This window comes from Alosa pseudoharengus, unplaced genomic scaffold (assembly GCF_046254945.1).
Source record: "Alosa pseudoharengus isolate Yale_2024_CS ecotype anadromous, Long Island Sound unplaced genomic scaffold, YU_APseudo_1.1 YU_APseudo_1.1_scf_15, whole genome shotgun sequence".
Lineage (NCBI taxonomy): Eukaryota > Metazoa > Chordata > Actinopteri > Clupeiformes > Clupeidae > Alosa > Alosa pseudoharengus.
In genome coordinates this window covers 14,024,491-14,044,024 of record NW_027468620.1, presented here as the reverse complement: position 1 = coordinate 14,044,024, position 19,534 = coordinate 14,024,491, and the positions used below count along the sequence as shown (strand labels likewise).

At 48.6% G+C, this 19,534-nt stretch overlaps 1 protein-coding gene across 6 annotated transcripts in view; it reads left to right on the top strand.

The window, feature by feature from the left end:
- The window catches only part of birc6 (baculoviral IAP repeat containing 6), a 139,108-nt gene extending 120,428 nt beyond the window's left edge, over positions 1 to 18,680 (top strand). For all 6 annotated transcript variants that reach the window (XM_076285656.1, XM_076285655.1, XM_076285653.1 and 3 more), the window contains exons 69-74: positions 976 to 1,193; positions 3,858 to 4,019; positions 5,190 to 5,267; positions 7,053 to 7,241; positions 15,533 to 15,667; positions 17,552 to 18,680. In XM_076285656.1, coding sequence (XP_076141771.1) covers positions 976 to 1,193; positions 3,858 to 4,019; positions 5,190 to 5,267; positions 7,053 to 7,241; positions 15,533 to 15,667; positions 17,552 to 17,731 — 962 coding nt within the window. In that variant the 3' untranslated portion in view covers positions 17,732 to 18,680. The remainder of the gene's footprint in view (positions 1 to 975; positions 1,194 to 3,857; positions 4,020 to 5,189; positions 5,268 to 7,052; positions 7,242 to 15,532; positions 15,668 to 17,551) is intronic.
- Positions 18,681 to 19,534: the final 854 nt, after the last annotated feature.

The window sequence follows — 19,534 nt, the reverse complement described above, 5'->3', positions numbered from 1 at the left end:
TCTCTGCTTAGAGTGTTTGCAGGAGGGAGGGAGAGAGGGAGCTTTAAAGAGGAGGGGAAAGCGAGGAGAGAACAAGTGGAAGAAATGGAGGGTGAAAGGGAGGGAGTGAAAGCTGGAGTGAGTGAGGGAGAGAAGATGATGCAGAAAGGTGTGTATGAAAGAGATACAGGGTGTGAGCAAAGGAAAAAAGGCTGAGCAGGTGAGCGAGAGAGAGAGAGAGAACGATGGAGGATGGAGGAGAGAGAAAGAGAGAGGGAAGCTGCTGGAAAAACACAAGTGCATCTCCACTCAGGAATGATCCATAATGCCATCGCTGTGTGTGCACGCGACGCGTCTCTCAGGGTGGGGGAAGCGAAGGGCTTTTCTGACTGTCACTTCTCATCCCGGCACCAGCTGATTGATGGGCAGACTTTTGCTCCGCTGCAATTGATTTTTGCAAGCGGGAGACGTCTGAAGTAATCGCAGCTGACACCAGCACAAACAGGTTTGCACTGGCCCCCCAATACAAACAGGGGGAGTTGGTGGCAAAAGAAAAGGAGGGAGGGGGCAGGTAGAGCCCCCAGGAGGTCTGCAGACAGACGGAAGCTGTGTGATTAAAGAGCAGGAGGATGGAAGCAGGGTATTTTCGAGGTGCTGTGTATCTTTTGTGGAAAAGGTTTCCATAGCAGCCTTTAATCTTGTTTTTTCCTCCTGTATGTGTTTTTTTACACTTGTTTTCTTTCTCTCATTCTCTTTCTTTCTCTCTCTGTCTGTCTGTCTGTCTGTCTGTCTGTCTGTCTGTGTGTGTGTGTGTGTGTGTGTGTGTGTGTGTGTGTGTGTGTGTGTGTGTGTGTGTGTGTGTGTGTGTGTGTGTGTGTGTGTGTGTGTGTGTGTGTGTGTGTGTGTGTGTGTGTGTGTGTGTGCGTGTGCGTGTGTGTGCGTGTGCGTGCGCGCGCGCATTTGTGTGTACATGCTTTGTGTGTCTGTTTCCCACAGACACATTTGAGATGGTGTCGGAGGACGAGGATGGCAAGCTGGTGTTTAAGGTGAACTACCACTACATGTCTCAGGTGAAGAATGCCAGCGATGCCAACAGTGCCGCGCGGGCACGCCGGCTGGCCCAGGAGGCCGTCACCCTGTCCACCTCGCTGCCCCTCTCCTCCTCCTCCTCAGTCTTCGTCCGCTGCGACGAGGAGCGCCTCGACATCATGAAGGTACGGGGCCTGAGCAGGCAACCAGCCACCCACGGGCACACACCTCACTAAGACTCCTGAGCGCACGTTCACACATTAAAACGTCTTTCACACACACACACACGTCTTTCACACACACACATATTTGTTTTCCTCTTGTGTTCTTTGCCTCTGTGAGCAAGGCTGGGGGCTTTTTTAATAAAGGCGTTATTGCTGGGGCCGCATCTGCAGCAGAAGAGCTCACTCAAAGGCTCCGGGCAGGTGTGTGAGGAGATACCGAGGGAGTGAGGAGTGCACCAGTTACTGTAGTAGTGCTCCCCAAAGGGCCGCGCGCTGTGTGTGTGCGTGCGCGTGTGTGGTGTGAGAGAGATACTCAGCGGGACTCCAGTTATTTCGGCTGTGTCTTAGCCACGGCTGACTGGTCTGGAACCTCCGCGTTCCCCATAACGAAAAGCGCGAGCACCATCTGCACCCGTTACGGGGAGCGGAGCTCTGGGCCGGTGCCGCCCCCCCCGTCGCCACCAGAACCTCCGACTCGGCTCTGGGCAAACCCGACGGCGGCCATCGCTCTCTAATGACATTTTATAAACGGCCGTCGCCCAGCGTCCTGATTAACGGCCGCGGCGCTGGCTAAATGTCAGAGCCCCCTCGTCTGGTCCGCCATGTCTCAGTCACGCTCCACTGGAAAGCTCCTCCACACCGCGCACCAACCCCGGCTCACAAGGCTGGCGACGTAAAAGGCCAAAGTGTGTGTGACTGGAGTCAGGCGGAGATGTCCACGTTGTTCTGTTGTGTCCTCTTCATGCCACGTCTCTCTCCTTCTCTCGTCTCTCTGCTCTGCTCTTCCTCTTCCTTCCTCTTCTCCCTCTTCCTCTTCATTCCCCTCCTTCTCTCCTCCACACATCTCTCTTGAACCGAACGTGTGCATTAACATGCAATCTTAATGTTGTCTAATAGCAGAGTGTATCCTGCTCAGATAAGAATATCTATGCATGTGTGCACTCACTCTCTCTATCTCTCACACACACACACGCACTTGCACACACTCCTCGCTCTCATGGTGTGAGTGTGCGAGCAGTGTGGGGCCTGAGCGCTGCTGTCACAACACTCTTCGCGCCTGAGCGACACTCCCCCGACTCCCTGGGGCGACGCGGGCCACTGAGCCGGCCTGTTGCCGTGGCAACGTTGCGCCTCAGTCTCCGCATCCCCGCTGGTCCCGTCCGAAGGATTTTCCACCAGAGTATACAGACATTTCTTCACCCTCTTTTTTTTTTTTTTTCCCTTCCTCCTCCTCTTCCTCCTCCACCTTGTCCTCCTCTCCCTCAGTTTCCTCTTTATTTCCTCAGAGGGAGGCTTGCCTTGCCTGACCTGGTTAGACCCTGCCTCTCCGGTGTGCTGCATCTGCAGAGTGATGTCTTTAATGTATGACTGTGGATGATTTCTTAATCTATCCTCCCTGCCTTTCTGAACAGCGCCACTGCTCAGCTCTCCTCCATCCGTGGGAGCTTCTCCCCCTCTATCTCTATTTGTCATAGGGACTCCCGTTGAAACCTTTTTTTTCTCTTCTTTGAAACCTCTTTTTCTTTTCTTTTCACCCCTACTCTATTCTGCCGTGCCTCTTTTTTTCTATCAGTTTTCTGTGCCAGAGCTTTTTAGATCTGTCTTACTCAATCGTGTAGCTGTCTGATTCTTTCTCTTTCTCTGTTCTGTCTGCTGAATAGTCAGTCAGCTGTATGCTCCGTTTTGACGTTTGAGCACAAACACCTTGTTTCTTGTCTCTGTGCGTCTCTTTCCACAAACACACACACACACTGCCTCCTTAGTCTGTAATCCTCTGCGCTGCCCAACCAGCACTAAACCCTGGGGTTTGTTTCAAGATGGCAGCGCCAAATGCACTCAAAACAAGGTCTCGCCCCTGTGCCTTTCACATCAGATTACCCACTCCTCTGAGGGCCGCGAGAGGAGAGAGCCAGAAAATTGAGCAAGCACACACACTCTCACACACACATGCTCACATACACATACATTGCACACATATGCGCACACACACACACACACACACACACACACACACACGAATACTACAACTGAGGTTGAATACCTGTGACTGTGTAATGGGCTGCTCGCTGAAGACTGCCCTGCCCTTCCTCCTGGATGAGAGGTCTTCCCTCCATTGATCAGGAAAGAATAGGTGGGGGGGGGGGGGGGGCACACACTCTCTCACACACACACACACACACACACACACACACACACACACACACACACAGGTCACTCTAGTCAGTGCTTAATGAGGCGCAGTCACACTTCTCCTCTGGACGTGCTTCACTACTACCTCTCCGCACTGATTGATGTCGACACCTGCCTTCTGTACCTCATTAATGTGCGCATCACAAATTGACAACCTGTCAAAGCACAACTGAAGGCCCTTCAAATGAATTTAGTTTTTTTTTTTTGCAATGCATTTAGATGTTTAAAAAAATGCCCTGAGATAATGTGTTGGAATCACTAAAGATCAAAAAACTCTGATGTTTGAACCGAATTGTGGTCCTGTGTGTTTAGGTGAACTATCCATCAACACAACAGTTCTCACTCTTGTGTGTGTGTGTGTGTGTGTGTGTGTGTGTGTGTGTGTGTGTCTGTGTGTGTGTGTGTGTGTGTGTGTGTGTGCACCTTTCTGCGTAGGTCCTGATTACTGGTCCGGCAGACACCCCATATGCAAACGGCTGCTTTGAGTTTGACGTGTACTTCCCCCAGGACTACCCCAACTCCCCCCCTCTGGTCAACCTGGAGACCACCGGGGGACACAGTGTGCGCTTTAACCCCAACCTCTACAACGACGGCAAAGTGAGTCTTTACCCAGCCACGCACCTCAGGCCTGTGGCCACACTCATGTCTAGGTCTTAAAGAGGTGGTTCAGGATTTTGGACATACTGTAGGACCTCATTTCCAAGTTAGCAAGTGTGATATTTATCAGTGGAGACTGTTTTCAGCACAGACATTTACGTCATATAATTTATTTGCCTCGGGTGTACTGTGGAGTGGGTAAGACTGTTTTTAGTAGCAGGCTAACACATACTGATGACTTGCGCTAGCCTAGCACCTGCGAACTCTGCAACTAGAAGTATTGGATGAAATGTGTTGATGTTGAAAACGGTCTCCACTGATAAATATCACACTTACTAACTTGGAAATGAGGTCCTATGTACAAAATCCTGAACCACCCCTTTAAGCAGCCTTTGTCAGCAGCTTTTGTATTTTTACTTTTTAGTTTACCCCACTAAAATAATATATATAGCTGTGTGTGTATGTGTGTGTTTGTGCGTACAGTGTAGTAGTGTTAGGTCTGATGGAAGTTTCAACATGTGTGAGGTCCTTAGTAAAGACCAACAGCTCTTTGGCCAGCATTTCTGTCTGGGTAGCAGCCGTGAGGATAACTCTCCTCTCTGTCTTTAGTCCCAATTCTTATGTCTTTGACCCTATATTTTACTTATCTTACTCCCCCTACATCTCACACACACACACACACACACAGGTCTACACCCAGAAAGACAGCCCAACACGACCTCTTCTCTCTCTCCTCTCCCTCCTGCTCCCCCTCTCCTGCGGTCACCGGTGGTTTAGGTGGTCTCGTCCCTCCCCATCCCCTGGCCCTTATTAGCTGAACTCTCACAGGGTACTCTCATGATGGGAGGTGACAGCTGCTCCAGGAATTACTGTGTGCTTTAGCCATCAGACATGCCACTCTGATGGACAGGAGATATGCGCTTTTTTATCCAGTTTTTATTGGTGTGTGTGTGTGTGTGTGTGTGAAGCAGATGTGTTTGTGAGTGCATTTCAGTGTGTTTGGCAATGCATCTGACAAATTTTGCTCATTGTTGTTTTCCCTCCCATTTTGTCTTTCCTCTGCCCTTTCTCTCATAATCCTTCTTCCTCCCTCCTTCATTCTTGCACCCCTCCTCCCTGTCCTCTCCCTCCTTCTCCTTGTCTCTCCCTCTCTGTCGCTCTGCGTCTCAGGTGTGTTTAAGTATCCTGAACACTTGGCATGGTCGACCAGAGGAGAAGTGGAACCCGCAAACCTCTAGCTTTTTACAGGTAACTCATTCTTTATCACACACACACACAGAAACACACACCTTACAGGAACCCCATATGAAGTCCCCTCTGCATTTTCTTAAATGAACATGGTAATCTAAATATGAGTTAGGTTGCCTTCATGCTTCCCCAAACTGTGTATGGAGCATCACTCTCAGTCTCCCACAGTAGGGTGCCTGGGGAGAGGCACTGTGTGTCTCACCCTCCAGCAGCTTTCTCTCTCTAGCTGCTCTGAAGATGATAAATACTGCAGCCTCTCTCTCTCTCTCTCTCTCTCTCTCTCTCTCTCTCTCTCTCTCTCTCTCTCTCTCTCTCTCTCTGAGAGAGAGAGAGAGAGAGAGAGACTAAGAGACTAAGAGGGGTGGCGACGGGTCACATGACCCCATTTTATCTCAAGTGGGGGGGGGGGGGGTTAAAAGTGAATGGATGCACGAATAGACAGATGCATAAATGCCTCATGCGAAGAAGATGGGGGGGGGAAATGACTGATTGTTTCAGTCTTCCATTTCTATTTTTAGACGCTTGCTTCCTGGAGTAAAGTTGGCTAGCGTGTCGGTGAGCGTGTCATGATTGTTGTCAGTCACGCGTTTGCCACACAGACAACTTGCTGTCTGGTGTTGCCAGGGGAGTTTGTGCTGATCTGAAAACGGGTGGCGTTTCTGCGAGCGCTCCTTGTGAAGCCTTTGGTTTGGACGTCTCCGTGTGGCTGTTAGGGATGTGAGCTCTTCTCCAGACCCAGCCTTTAGTCAGGAGGCTCAACCAGCAGAGAGTCTGTGTGAGGTGCGTTGGCCTCTAGCCTGCTCCAGTCCAGCATCCGTGTGTAGCCCACGCTAGCAGATCATCATCATCCCTGCCCCCGCCCCCCCCATCCCCCTGTGTCACCCATTATCTGATTTACTTAAAACTGATATTCCTCCATTACTCCCAGCCTCCATCGCCCCCATGCCTCTCTGCCCCATGCACCATAGGCCATCCTATATTGAGAACTGGGGAATTGGTGTTCTCCGCTTTTATTGATCTCGCAACGAGCGAGTATGGGTACCACCCCCACCCTTCTGCTCCGCTCCCCCATCCCATCCTCCTCCGCATCCAATCTCTCGTCCTTTGGGGGGAAAAAAGCCCTCTCGTGCGGTGGATGGGGTGAGGTGGAGAAAGTTCATAGAGATGTCTCCATTGATTATCATTTTAGTTAGTGTCCGCTGGGGTCGATAATGGAAATCAGACAGGCCAGCGGCGTGCCAGCCAGGGAGGGCTGTTGGACCGCCTCCGTGCTGTCGAGGGGAACGCACAGACGCTGGGCGGCAGATGGATGGTGGTGGGCGTTGGGTTTCTGGAAAGTTCAAGGTTAGCCGTGTCAGATAAGCAAGCAAGGGCTTTTCCCGGCGACACTGGAGGTGTATTCAATGGAGATTGGAAAAGGAACTTTTCTAATAGTGGCCCAGCCGTGGATGAGCTCTGTGACCTTTCGGAGACGCTCTCATTAGCATTCCGTCCCGCAGCAGATGCCTTCATCCAGAGAGACTAGCGGTCCAGCTAGGGCAGACATTTATCAACGCTCCAGCTCCTCAGGCCCCGAGCCCGTGAACCTGTGACCCCGTGACCCCGGCCCCTCATTTGGCTCATGTTCATGTGCTAATCCGCGTACAGAACATAGGCCAAGTGTGCAGCTGTTTTAAGGGGGCAACTTCAACACAAATGTAACCAGATGCAGCCAAAGTTTTCAATAATTAATTCAGCAGATCTGAGTTCAGTAACCCACACACATTTTTTTGTGTGTTTGTTCAGGTGCTAGTGTCTGTTCAGTCTCTGATCCTGGTGGCAGAGCCATACTTTAACGAGCCTGGCTACGAGCGCTCAAGGGGAACGCCCAGTGGCACGCAAAGCTCCCGCGAGTACGACGGAAACATCCGGCAAGCCACCGTCAAGTGGGCCATGCTGGAACAGATGAGGAACCCCTCTCCCTGCTTCAAGGAGGTGAGTGATGAGACACGAGCACATACACGCAGGGAGATCCACAGTCCCATAAACAGTACGTACGTACACACACACACACACACACACACACACACACACACACACACACAACCACAACCACGTGCAGCCTGTGATGTATTTTCAAAAGCACAAGTTCAAAGTGAGAAACTCATTCATATTCATATACCCTTGACCCTGCTAAAGTATCTGCAAAAATGTGCACACACACACACACACACGCTTGATGAATCTCAGCCCCTCCCAAAATTTCATCTCCTGTTGCCTCCACACGAACAGTCCCAAATCAATTTGTACCCCAGGAACCAGAGATGCTCAGAAATGTCAACACCCCCGCACACCCCCCCCCCATCCCCCGCCCCTGCCCCTGCCCCTGCCCCAGCGATCAGGCCACTGTCACGTCACATCATAAATTTGGTGTTATTAATTCATTCCAAAGGCAGATAATATCCTCCGGATGTATATAATATCCTCCACACACACACAGACACACACACACACACACACACACACACGTCTCCTCGGCTACACTCTTGATTTCTTCCCGTCCTTGACTCGGCTCCTGCACTAGCGATCACTCAACCCGCTCCATCCGGAGCGTAAGCAAGGGAGAGAAATGGGGGGGGGGGGCTTAATGATGTGCGCTCAGACTGGCGTGGCTGGCAGCCCTCGTACGTGTGGGCAGGGCCAGGGCGGATGAAAAGACACCCCACCAGTAGAATGTCAGATCATTCAGACGGCGCAACATGGGACAGGACATGTTCTTTCCTAGAAGTCGCCGGAGGATGTTTACAGTTTATTGGATTCGTTGACCATTGAGGGTGCATGCGTATGGTGTTAAAGGCATTATGTTCCTCCTGTGTATACCTGTGTGGTAGGGGGAGGAGAGACTGGGGGCGGGGGGCGGTATGGTGGAGGTGTGTGTGTCTGTGTGTGTGTGTGTGTTGTTAGAGTGTGTTTACACTGAGGAGAAAGCCAGTGTCTATTACAGTATTTGGCTTGGGAAGGGTGGACCTGGATTAAAGAGAGAGACTTTTAGGAAAAAAGAAAAACATGAAATCCAATTAAGGTCCCAGATGCCTGCGCTGCTGCCAAACCACTGGGGCTTTGCCAAATGGTAATGGATTTTCCGGCCCTACCTGAGACCAGGGGAAGTGGGGGTGGGGGGGGGGGATCTGTCCGTCCCAGTCTCAGGACAAATGTTTTCTCTCAGCGTGACATTGTTTAGATGTGCACCAGACACGGAGGAGAGCAAAGACAAGCCAGAATATTATACAACTCACACACACACACACACGCATACACACTCATGTTAATCTTGTTTAATATATATACACACACACACACACACACACACACACACACAAACACAATGGTGCCATCCCTGACCTGTGCTGGCACTGTCTCACTAGCAGACCGCGTTAAGGAGACCTGATCCCATTCTCCCAGTTTGCCCTGCCCATTTTGCTGGGCAACATGCCAGGCACATGAAACACTGGAAGCAAAAGAGAGGGACACACACACACACACACACACACACACACACACACACACACACACACACACACACACACACTCACTATGGTTCATCTAGGAAAAACAAAAACATTAACAGAATGTGTCCCAAGAGACTCTGCTTTTCTTGTGGAGTTTGATTTAAACCAGAATTTCATGGATCATGCCAGAATGTTGCTCACAGATTCATAGAACTGCAGATGTGCTGAATATGGGAGAATGTTTTGTATGTTTAACACACACACACAGACAGGGGCTCAGGCACGCACGCACAAGCATCCAGCCACATCCGAGTGACGGGCTTCTGACGTCAATGCTGGGGGTGAAATGGACCGTTGGCTCACAAGCGGGGAGACGGCAGGTCTTCAAGTGACTGCCTAAGCACACATACATACACACACACACACACACACACACACACACACACACACACACACACACACACACACACACACACACCACCCTGCCTCCCCCTGAAATTCAATTAGGTTTCCTCCGACATTCCCTCACCATCTTCATATTTGGAGCAGTGGATGGGGGAGAGGGGACCTGGAGAGGAGAGATAAACAGCCTGCCAGCCAATCACACTCCAGCAGGTTTTGGGGATGCGGCAGTAGGTTGTGCCTGCACGGGAGCAGGTCTACCGCTAGATTTATTTTAGGGTGAGATTTCTCCCTATGTGTGAAAATCTGGCATCCTGTGCCTATTTTTAGGACCGGATGAGGAAGAGGAGGCTTTAAATAATGCCAAAGGAGATTGTGAAGTGGAATTAGCAATTACAGGTCACATGCTAAAATATGGATTGAGATGTGTGTGGGTGAGAGAGAGAAAGCGAGATAGCGCAAGGGCTGTTCACACACCAGGCACAAGCTCCACTGGATTGTGATTGGGCCATTTGTAGGGTGGCTGGAGTGTGATTGGGCCATTTGTAGGGTGGCTGGCCATTTGTAGGGTGGCTGGAGTGTGATTGGGCCATTTGTAGGGTGGCTGGAGTGTGATTGGGCCATTTGTAGGGTGGCTGGAGTGTGATTGGTGCCATTTGTAGGGTGGCTGGAGTGTGATTGGGTCATTTGTTTTGTGGCCGTCGCTGACTTAGGATCCATCCAGACTAGTAGGTTTTGGTTTGAATCCAAAGTTGTTTTATTATGTTTTCGCCGCTCATCTGGACTACTAGCGTTGCGTTTTAATGCGGAAAGCGAAATCCGCTAACATTTGAAAAGGATGATGTAGGAAACCCATGGTTGCTTCCTGATTGGACCATGTCAGTCTGACGTTTCTTGACTCCCCATGGCTGTCTTCCACTTAGACTACTAGCCTACCAGCGGTGCATGCAACATGGAAAACAAACTTTATTTACTCTTTATTGAATTGAGTTTAAAACAAAGATGGAGTGGTGTGGATGTTGCCTTAATCAGTGTGAAGATATCACGTCTGGTTCTCTCTCTCACTCACACACACACACACAGAACTCCATTTTGAGCTTTTACTTTCCTAACTCACACATTTGGCTCATTAGCACATTTAATTTCTAGTTTCCGCTAGATTTTTTTTAACAGTGGCGGCAGCCATTTTGCGTCTCCCCTAATTCTGAATCAGTGGCACCGCTAAATGAAGAGGAAACACTGAGAAGAAAGTTAATGCTTTAAATAGGCTACATCAATACAGTATATAATATGTGAACTGAAACCAGACGGGCCATAATAACCACTGACTAGTTTAGGCTACTTATTGTTAAATTGCAATGTGAGCGGCAGCCAGCAGGGGAGGATACGTCGCAGGTTTATTTAAAAAGCAAATGTGCGTCTGCCCTGATTCTGATACCGTGGCGGTATTAATTAAACCGTGGGGGACCGCCATGCTGAAATAAACATAGAGGAAACACTGAATTTCATTAACAGCTAAAGCTACCGGAAACAATTCCCTTCTACCTTGCTTACTAAGGTCTGTGTGTGTGTGTGAGTGAGAGAGAGGATGTGTCTGCTGTTGTCTATCTTACATTCCAATTCTTTTTTTGTGCTCTATGACACACACACACACACAGGATAGTTGTGTATCCTGTTCTAATGTGGAGTCATTATGCTCAGTACAGCACTTGGTGGTGCATTATTTATGTTTGGCTTAAACTCCCCCTCTGTTGAGCCTGGGTGGAACAGCAGTCATCTCGCTGCCTCACACACGCCCCGGCGACCAGCCCAGCCTGCTCCGCTCCGCTCCGCTCCCTCTCCGAGCACCAACACCGACGCCGCTTCTGCTGCCACTCACAGCGCCCGGGGCTACAGTTAGCACTGCCCCTCTGCTCCTCACTAGAGAGAGAGAGAGAGAGAGGGATGGAGAGAGGGAGGGATCGAGAGAGAGAGAGAACGAGAGAGGGGGGGCAGAGTGTGGCTGCTCGTCCCAGCTGTGAGTTTCAGTGAATCTTCACCGCTCGGCAAAGGGCCGGACCAGGAGGCTGGGAACGCTGTGTGCGCGCCACAGCCGTGGGGGTTTCCATGGCAACGCTGGCAAGGCAATCAATCACCCTACACACACACACACACACACACACACACACACAGAGAGAGAGAGAGAGACACAGCTTCTTCTCTCTTCTCTGCTGTGGTCCCTGCCTCCAGTTTTCCACCTAAAAATAGAGCTAGGGAGGCATGTTGACACACTCACACAGCCAGGTGTATATGGGGTTGTAGACCAGCCTCTTTAAGCAATATTCATTTTGGGAAATGAATGCTGGCCATGACCGTCCAGTGGGACATATAATCGGGTGGATGCGTGCACATCTCCATGAGCAGAGTGTAATGGTTCTTATTTAAGGGGCATCTCCAGCTGGCTCCTTTACTTCGTTCCCTAGAGGATTCCAATCCACAGATGAAACACGTTTCCTACTCTCTCACACACACACACACACACACACACATATTCATCGCATGCTTAGAATGCGGAGATTGTACAGATAATGGAAGACCGTGATGTATACTGTATGCACACTTGACACAGAATAACTCATGCACACGGCCATACAGCTCTGCTTTACAATTCTGCTCGTGTCCACACACACTTGCAGTGGCAGTGATTGAGTGTTCCGTCCTGTGTGTGTGTGTGTGTGTGTGTGTGTGTTTGCGCGCATGCACATTCACCCTCACACACACACATTGTGTGTGTGACACAATGTATGCAGGGTAGCGGCCGCTTGGTCAGTATATAGATGGTGCAGTATATAGGTGGTGCACGGCACGCGTCCCGATAGCTGTCTGGCTCGCTGATGCTCCTCCACCTGCTCACAACAGATCCACCCACTTCTCCATCTCTTCCCATCAGTCTCGCTCTCCTCGTGCACATCCTCTCCATGTCCCACATGTCCATCTGACCAGGCTCAAACTCTCCTCTTCCCCCTAACCTGACACCGACCGACCAGCTAGTGCTTTGCAAGCAAATTTACATTCATCGTGCCAATGCATAATGCAGTTGGCAAACACAAAGATCAAATGGAAAGATTGCATTTTCTATTTCCCTCACAACCTTTGGGCAGTTTGGTAAATGTCATAACTGGGTGAATGACATAAAATCTCTCGTTAAGGCAACCCTGACAGCCTAAATGAAAATGGGGTCGGAATGTGTTCACGGAATGTGAAGGAATCTGAAGAGTAAGCATGAGTGTGTTGACCTTTGGCCTGCAGTGGCTCCGGCTGCACTGATGAGGTGTTTATCTGCATGTTGATCTCGCAGAGCCCAGACGCTCACCCCGCTCCACTGCCCTGCAGCCCACATTACCTAAAAGGTCACTTAGTTTGTTAGTGGACCAAGACCCGAACATGCAATCAGCTGTGAATGAGAGGGATGGAGAAGGCAAGAGAAGAAGGAAAGGAGTGAGTGTGCATCTTAATCTATGGCACAGACGTCCGTTGGGGCATTTCTTCAGTGCTGATGAGCTCTGTGTGCATCTTGTGTGTGGCGTGTCTTTGTAAAGGTCATCTGTTGAGACTTGACCCATCTTGGTCATACATGTGTATGTGGCACACTTGTGACTAATGTGTCCATGCACTCCGGTGTGTCTTCTCCACGCTGTGATTGATGTGCATGCCAAATACCAAAAGTCATAAGCTCACACACAGACACACACAAATACCCCTTGGGATCTGACTCCTCAATAGGAGTCCATTAATAAATGTCCCTGGCACTGAAACAAACGGTCTTGTTACAAATGACCTCCTCTGTTCGGTCTGTTTTGTCTCCACTTTTGTGGGGGGCTGCATTTTACAGGAGAATAGCTGCCATCTTTTGTTGTTCTCGCCTGACTCCTCAATGATTGTGTGAATGGAGCCCTGGAGCTTTGCAATGAAAGGAGACCAGAGCTGCTAAACGATCCCGCCTCCCGCTCCACACAGCGCCGTGACCTTGAGAATGTGCCCTTGACCATCAGCATAAGCTTGCTCATTAAAGAAAAGCTAAGCACCAAACGGTCTGCGTGTGTGTACATGCGCACGCGCGCTTGTATGTTTTCAAGCTCACACATACGTACAAACAAACGAACACACACACACAAAGCAGTTTAGTCTTGATTGATCTGGGCAAATAACCAGCCATCAGTAATGGCAACCAGATCTCCAAGCAAGGTTTGTGAGATGAAGCATGGCACAGCACTTAGCACACAGTTGCACTTCTCTCCCCCTCTGCACCATTCCAGGCCTCACACACTGTTCCTAGGAGATATTGATTGATTGACTGACTGATTGAGTGAGTGAGGTAGTGAATGACTGACACTAGTGTCCACCCTCAGTTTGTCCGTGCTCATCGAGTGACGCAAAACAAAATAGCCATGGCTGGCCCCAGCTGTGGCGCAACTGGCTGGGGCACCTGCACCGTACGCCGGCGACCCGGGTTCGATTCCCGCCACGTGGTCCTTTCCGGATCGATCTCACCCCTGCTCTCTCTCCCACTCACTTCCTGTCACTCTCCACTGTTCTATCATTAAAGGCACAATTTTTTATTTTATTTTTAAATAGCCATGGCTACGCTAGTCTGGCTTTTCGTGGCCACAGTTTAAGTGAACACTGCGCTGCGCTGCGCCTCTGAGCTCAGGGCAGTGCTGGAGCACTCATAAATCCGCCTGCTCCAGCTATCGTTTGCCTCCGGCATCATGCCCTTTCCTACAACATTAATTATACCCAACAGTTCCTCTGCTGTGTGTTTGAGTGCGTGTCAAATGAGGCATCAGATTTCTGTGTGTGTGCGTTTACGTTGCATTTATTAATTTAGCAGACACTGTGCATCAGGGGGTACAAGCAAAAGGCTACATTGATATATATTTCAAGCTGCTGTTGATTTATTTGAAGGTGTGCAAACAGATGTGGTGATTATCTTTTAAGCCCCACAGACTTGTTACCACTCAAAAAAAAAGTGTCCCCACTGAAACCAGACTTGAGCTTTCTTTCTGATCGCATTTCGTAGTGAAAAGCAGCAGCCTGGTTGGCCCTATAAAAACAGGTTTTTATGACCACACACACCTTCCTGAAGGAGCCCTGGCCATTTCATACTGCCATAACGCATGCTGTGTTGCCCCCGAGTGCGAGCGGTCATCGGCAGGACGATTTCATTCTCTGGCTGCAATGCCCCCCTGTCCCCACATTTATGGGGTGAATCAGCCATCTGTGGTAACTCAGGAGACCTTTTTAATGTTAGTCATTTCTCATTAGACGAAAGCAACTCTCCATTTTCTGTTTCTGATGAGACCCAGTCAGCCGTGGAATTATGTGTGTCACTTGCTCCTTACTGAAGTTCTCCAGTTTCTTAAGAGAAGCTGGCTGTCTTCATCTCCAGCTTGGAATGAATAGTCTCAAACATTCAATGTCTGTACATAGGTAGCCTTCGTTAGGGTTGTAGAGTTTCCAAAAGAACTCGACAGAATGCAACCCAATTGCAGCATCTCATTGCAATTGCAAAAGGCTACAAAAGTATACAGGTGTTTCATACTGATACCCCCTCCCCTCCTCGTTCTGCGTGCCTGGAGTGGAGACACCCCAGGAGGTATGAAGACGTGCGCACAAGAGAGTGGATGTCTTGAATAGAGAGAATGAGAGTGAGGGAATAGTAGATTGACTGAAGGAGAAGATGGGGGGGGGGGGGGTCCTTGTGTTTGGGCACGGACGCCACACATACATGGACTGCAGGCCTGCCGAGTGCTCCACTCATCTTTCAGCTGAAGCGAAGGAAGAGAAGGCCCACCTGCTGCCAAGGCCCAGATTGCAGCAGGCAGATGCAGATGCATTTTGCATGGCAAGCGAGGGAGCGAGAAGAGAGAGGTGGGGATAGAGGGAGGAAGGGGAAGCTGGAAGAGTTTGCCTTCCAGGGCTGCTTGACTACACACTCGTACGCACGCGCACACACACACACACACACACACAGTGCCTCAGTCCCTTCCCACATCTCTCTGGTACTCCATTTTTTTCTTTTTCACCGGCAACTCCGTGTCCCTCAGCAGTGCACCCAGGGCTCTACCCGGCCATTGTGCTCGGCAAAGGCCAAGGGGATTATGGGTAATACAGGCTGGCATGTGCAGCGGGGGAGTTTTAATCAGCCTGGCATATGCACAGCCCTCTACCACACCGACCGCCAGCCGAACAACGTGTCTGTCAAAAAGAGAGCAAGAGGGAGAACAAACGCCCCTGTAGGGGGCGACGCTTTTGTCGTAGCAATGGGAGTGTTCTTTCAGTAACTGACATGGCGTAACAATGGATGTGTTTGTCTCCCTTTGTGTTCTTGTCCAGGTGATCCATAAGCACTTTTACCTGAAGCGTGCCGAGATCATGGCCCAGTGTGAGGAGTGGATCACAGACATCCAGCAGTACAGCAGCGACAAGAGAGTGGGCCGCACCATGTCCCACCACGCTGCAGCTCTCAAGGTAACAACCATACACACGCACACGCACACACACACACACACACGAGCAGTAGGCAACATGCACTCAAGGCAATGAACACACACACACACACACGGCTGTTCCGTAATCCTCTACATTGTAGCTCCTAAAGTAATGAGCGGCCACACCAGGAACAAGGAGTAGTTCATGCTATGCATACAGCCACACATAGTCACAATCTGAACTGCATGGAGCTTTGCCCCCCATATTTGCACCAAATCCCCCGACATATTATCAAGCAATGAGCATTGTCACACACTACATCAGTCTCAGATAGATATCGTCCCCTTAGGATTATAAGGTTCTACAGTATCTGACATTTTTGTCAAAATTGAGTTATTGACATATTCTTATTCTGTGACAGGTGAGGTGTGGCGTTTCTTGTAGTTGTATGCATTTATGCATATATGCATGTAAGAGGTTTGTTCCGCTTATCAGTATAACTCTGTGAAGCTCAATATCTCAGAACTACTCAGAATGTAGATAGAACCTTATAATTCTAAGGGGGTGACACACACACACACACACACACACACACACACACACACACACACACACACACACACACACACACACACGCGCGCGCGCTTACATGTGCATACTCGTACTACTTGAGAGATCCAGTGCCCACACATCCCTGTTAGTAACGTCAGTAAAGATAATGCAGACACACATACACATTCTGTATAAGTGAGCAGCAGAATTGAAGATAACCCACCCACACTAACAATCTGTGATAAGGACATGCAATCCCAGCATTTGGAGAAATGTCTCTCCGTTTCTGACTTCGCAGCTGTATAGCTGGTTGTAAAATTCATTGCCTATTTTCAGCTTAGTTCAAAGTGTGTGCGTTAGCACATACACACTTGCACACATACTCGCCCTTCCATCACGCGCACACACACACTCAACGCGCGCACACACAACGCACACACACACACACACACACAGTTTTAATGAAGTCTGAATTGGCCACTCAGGATAATCTACCCCCACCTTCTGCAGTGTGGGTTCAGCTGGACAGGCTTGATTCATGCCACTGACTGCCAGGCTCCCTCCTGACCAGCTGCTGGGGCTAAACACGCACACACGCACACACACACACACACACACACACACACACACACACACACACACACACACACACACACACAGAACAACAGAACAGTTTTTTTGTATACACACACACACACAGAACAGCAAAGCAGATGAAAAGCCCAGCATGCAGGTTTACCCAGGCTGTAAATACTCACAATTAATATGGTTGTAAATAATCTGGCGGACACTTTGATAAAAACTGAGTGGACCTACCCGCTCTCTTGTGCTGTAGCCACAGCCCTTTATCAAGCTGCTGATCTTACTATTGCACATTTCTGCCTTTCTGCACAAAGGATTCATGTTTCAGTGTTCTACTGGTTAGCCTGCATAGTGTATGAAAGGGCGGATGTGTGTTTTTGTAATGCATCTTATTCAAAAACACACACACACACACACACACCGAGCAAACACACACACACAGTGTTAAAAGAGTGCATGTGTGTGTTTATTTTAATACGCTTGGAAATTGGAACTGTGTCCACCAGCACCCTCGCTGATACAGTAAAGGCCTTTGAGATGACAATTTGTTGATGAGTGCCTCTTTCTATTGAGTTCCTGTTTGACGTTGTGAATTAGTAATTACAGCCACATCCCTCCCTTCAGACTCTCTCTAGAATCTGTTGTACCAGTCTTTTCATTTGCTGTTTGCTATACTGCTTTAATTTTCTGTTTGCTATACTGCTGCTGCTGCTGCTGTAGTTGCTGCAGTGTGGGGTTGCTCGCTTCTGTTCTTAACAGTCCTGTGTTGTGGTTTTGTCCTCCGTGCAGAGGCACACAGCACAGCTGAGGGAGGAACTGCTGAAGCTGCCCTGCCCAGACGGCCTGGAGCCTGACGGGGAGGAGTTCTCCGAGAAAACCTCCGCCCTCATGGTCAAGGAGCTACCCAATCAGGACGGGGAGAAGCCGGGCGGCAGCCAGGACGCTCACTGCAGCGAGGGACAGCTATGAGGCTCTCGATCTCGAAAGCTTCCTCCGTCGGTGCCCAGCCCCGCCGCCCTACCCTTGCCCATTCTTCCTCCTCCTCTTCCTCCTCACACGACTATTACCATTGATATTAAATAGACTGTTCATGGCAGTGAAAGCCTGGATTTTGTCAATATTTGTATGTAAGAATCTAATTATGTAATAGCTGAAAAAAAAACCCCACAGAGGACGACCTGCAAAGCATCCAAGCTGAGACCAGAGGGAAAAAAACAATCTGCTTCTAAACCCCCGGAGATGACACAGAACTATGCTTCAGTATCCCCATACAAGAAAAAGAAAAAACAAGGCGCCACATACAAACGAGCTTTTATTTACGTGTAAAAGAGTGTAAACTTTTATGTGTTTTTTTTCTTTTTGTTTTGTTTCTTTATTATTATTTGTTTTTCAATTGTGAAATAACCACTGACTGGTATGTTATTAAACTTGTTTATGTATACATAATGACAGAGGAAATCAGAGTATATGAGGGAACTACCTTTAGATGAGAATGTTTACTGAATGTTCATTTCCATTTGTTTTATTGGTTTCTTTCTTTTTCTTTTCTTTTTTTCCCTTTTTGTTTTGTTTTCCTGACTTAGCAAGGACGGTAACCAAGGATATATTGGTCATTTGCGATACTATTTAAAAAAAGAAAAAAAAGGAAGATCTATAAAACACACACCCAACACTTCCTCTCCCCTCAGACGTTTGAGGATTCTTCTGATTTCCCCATTGACATCGCTTATTTGGTTTATACAGAAAACCTGTAAACTTCAATAAAGGCTGAAATGGATATTCTTAACCGCTATGATCACTTGTCGCCCTCTCACTTGCTGGTAAGAGACCAGCGCCATGCTTTAACTCCCCTTTTTAATTGCTCACTAACTTTCAATGCAAGTTTAATAAATGCAATCTATTCTACTTTGCACACATATATTGTGATGACTCTGGAGATTTGTGTGTGTGCGTGTATGTGCGTGCGAGTTGTGCACTGAGTGCGTGGTGTATTTGCATTTCTTCCTTTTTAATGTATTGTCTGTCCTGTCTGTCTGCCAGATTTCTTTTGATCTCTTATTTTTCTAGAGAATATATGGTATTCCTTGATATTGTCACAAACCAACCAGAAATAACTACATACAAAGCATTGAACTGACCTGACTGACCCTAACGCTATCAAAATTATTTTATTCAATGAAATATTATTTTATTGCATGCTCTAGGCCAGTGGTTCTCAAAGTGTGGGGCGGGCCCCACTAGTGGGGAATATAGACATGACAGGTGGTGCGTGATGAACAAAGAGGAAATTTGTTTTTTTGTGCCTATCTTTCATAATGCCTTTTATTGACAAGGAAGATCGTAGATTCAAAACAAAATAGCCACATACAAACATAGCAGTCATAAACAGACCGACGTATGAATTCAAAATAACATCTAATCCAGCGTACCGAGACGGGAAATGTAACATGGAACCAAAATGAAAAGAAAAAGAAAAATTGGTTGATGGGGTTATGTGGGATTTCTCCACCTTCAAAGTGGGGGATGACAAAACATTTGAGAACCACTGCTCTAAAACTGACTAAAATCCATGTTAAGGTTGAAGATGAAATGATCTTTGATTAAGTTTAAAAATTACTGTGAGCGGGTGTGTTTACCTTCAAAGTATAGTATTTGTTTTTATCTGTGTTTTATCCTACTTTATGGTCAGCACCTAATGGTGTTTTCTTTTGTGCAGCTAATCTAGAACTTTCACTGTGAGGTTTACTGCATAGCAAATCCTTGAGGTCCCGA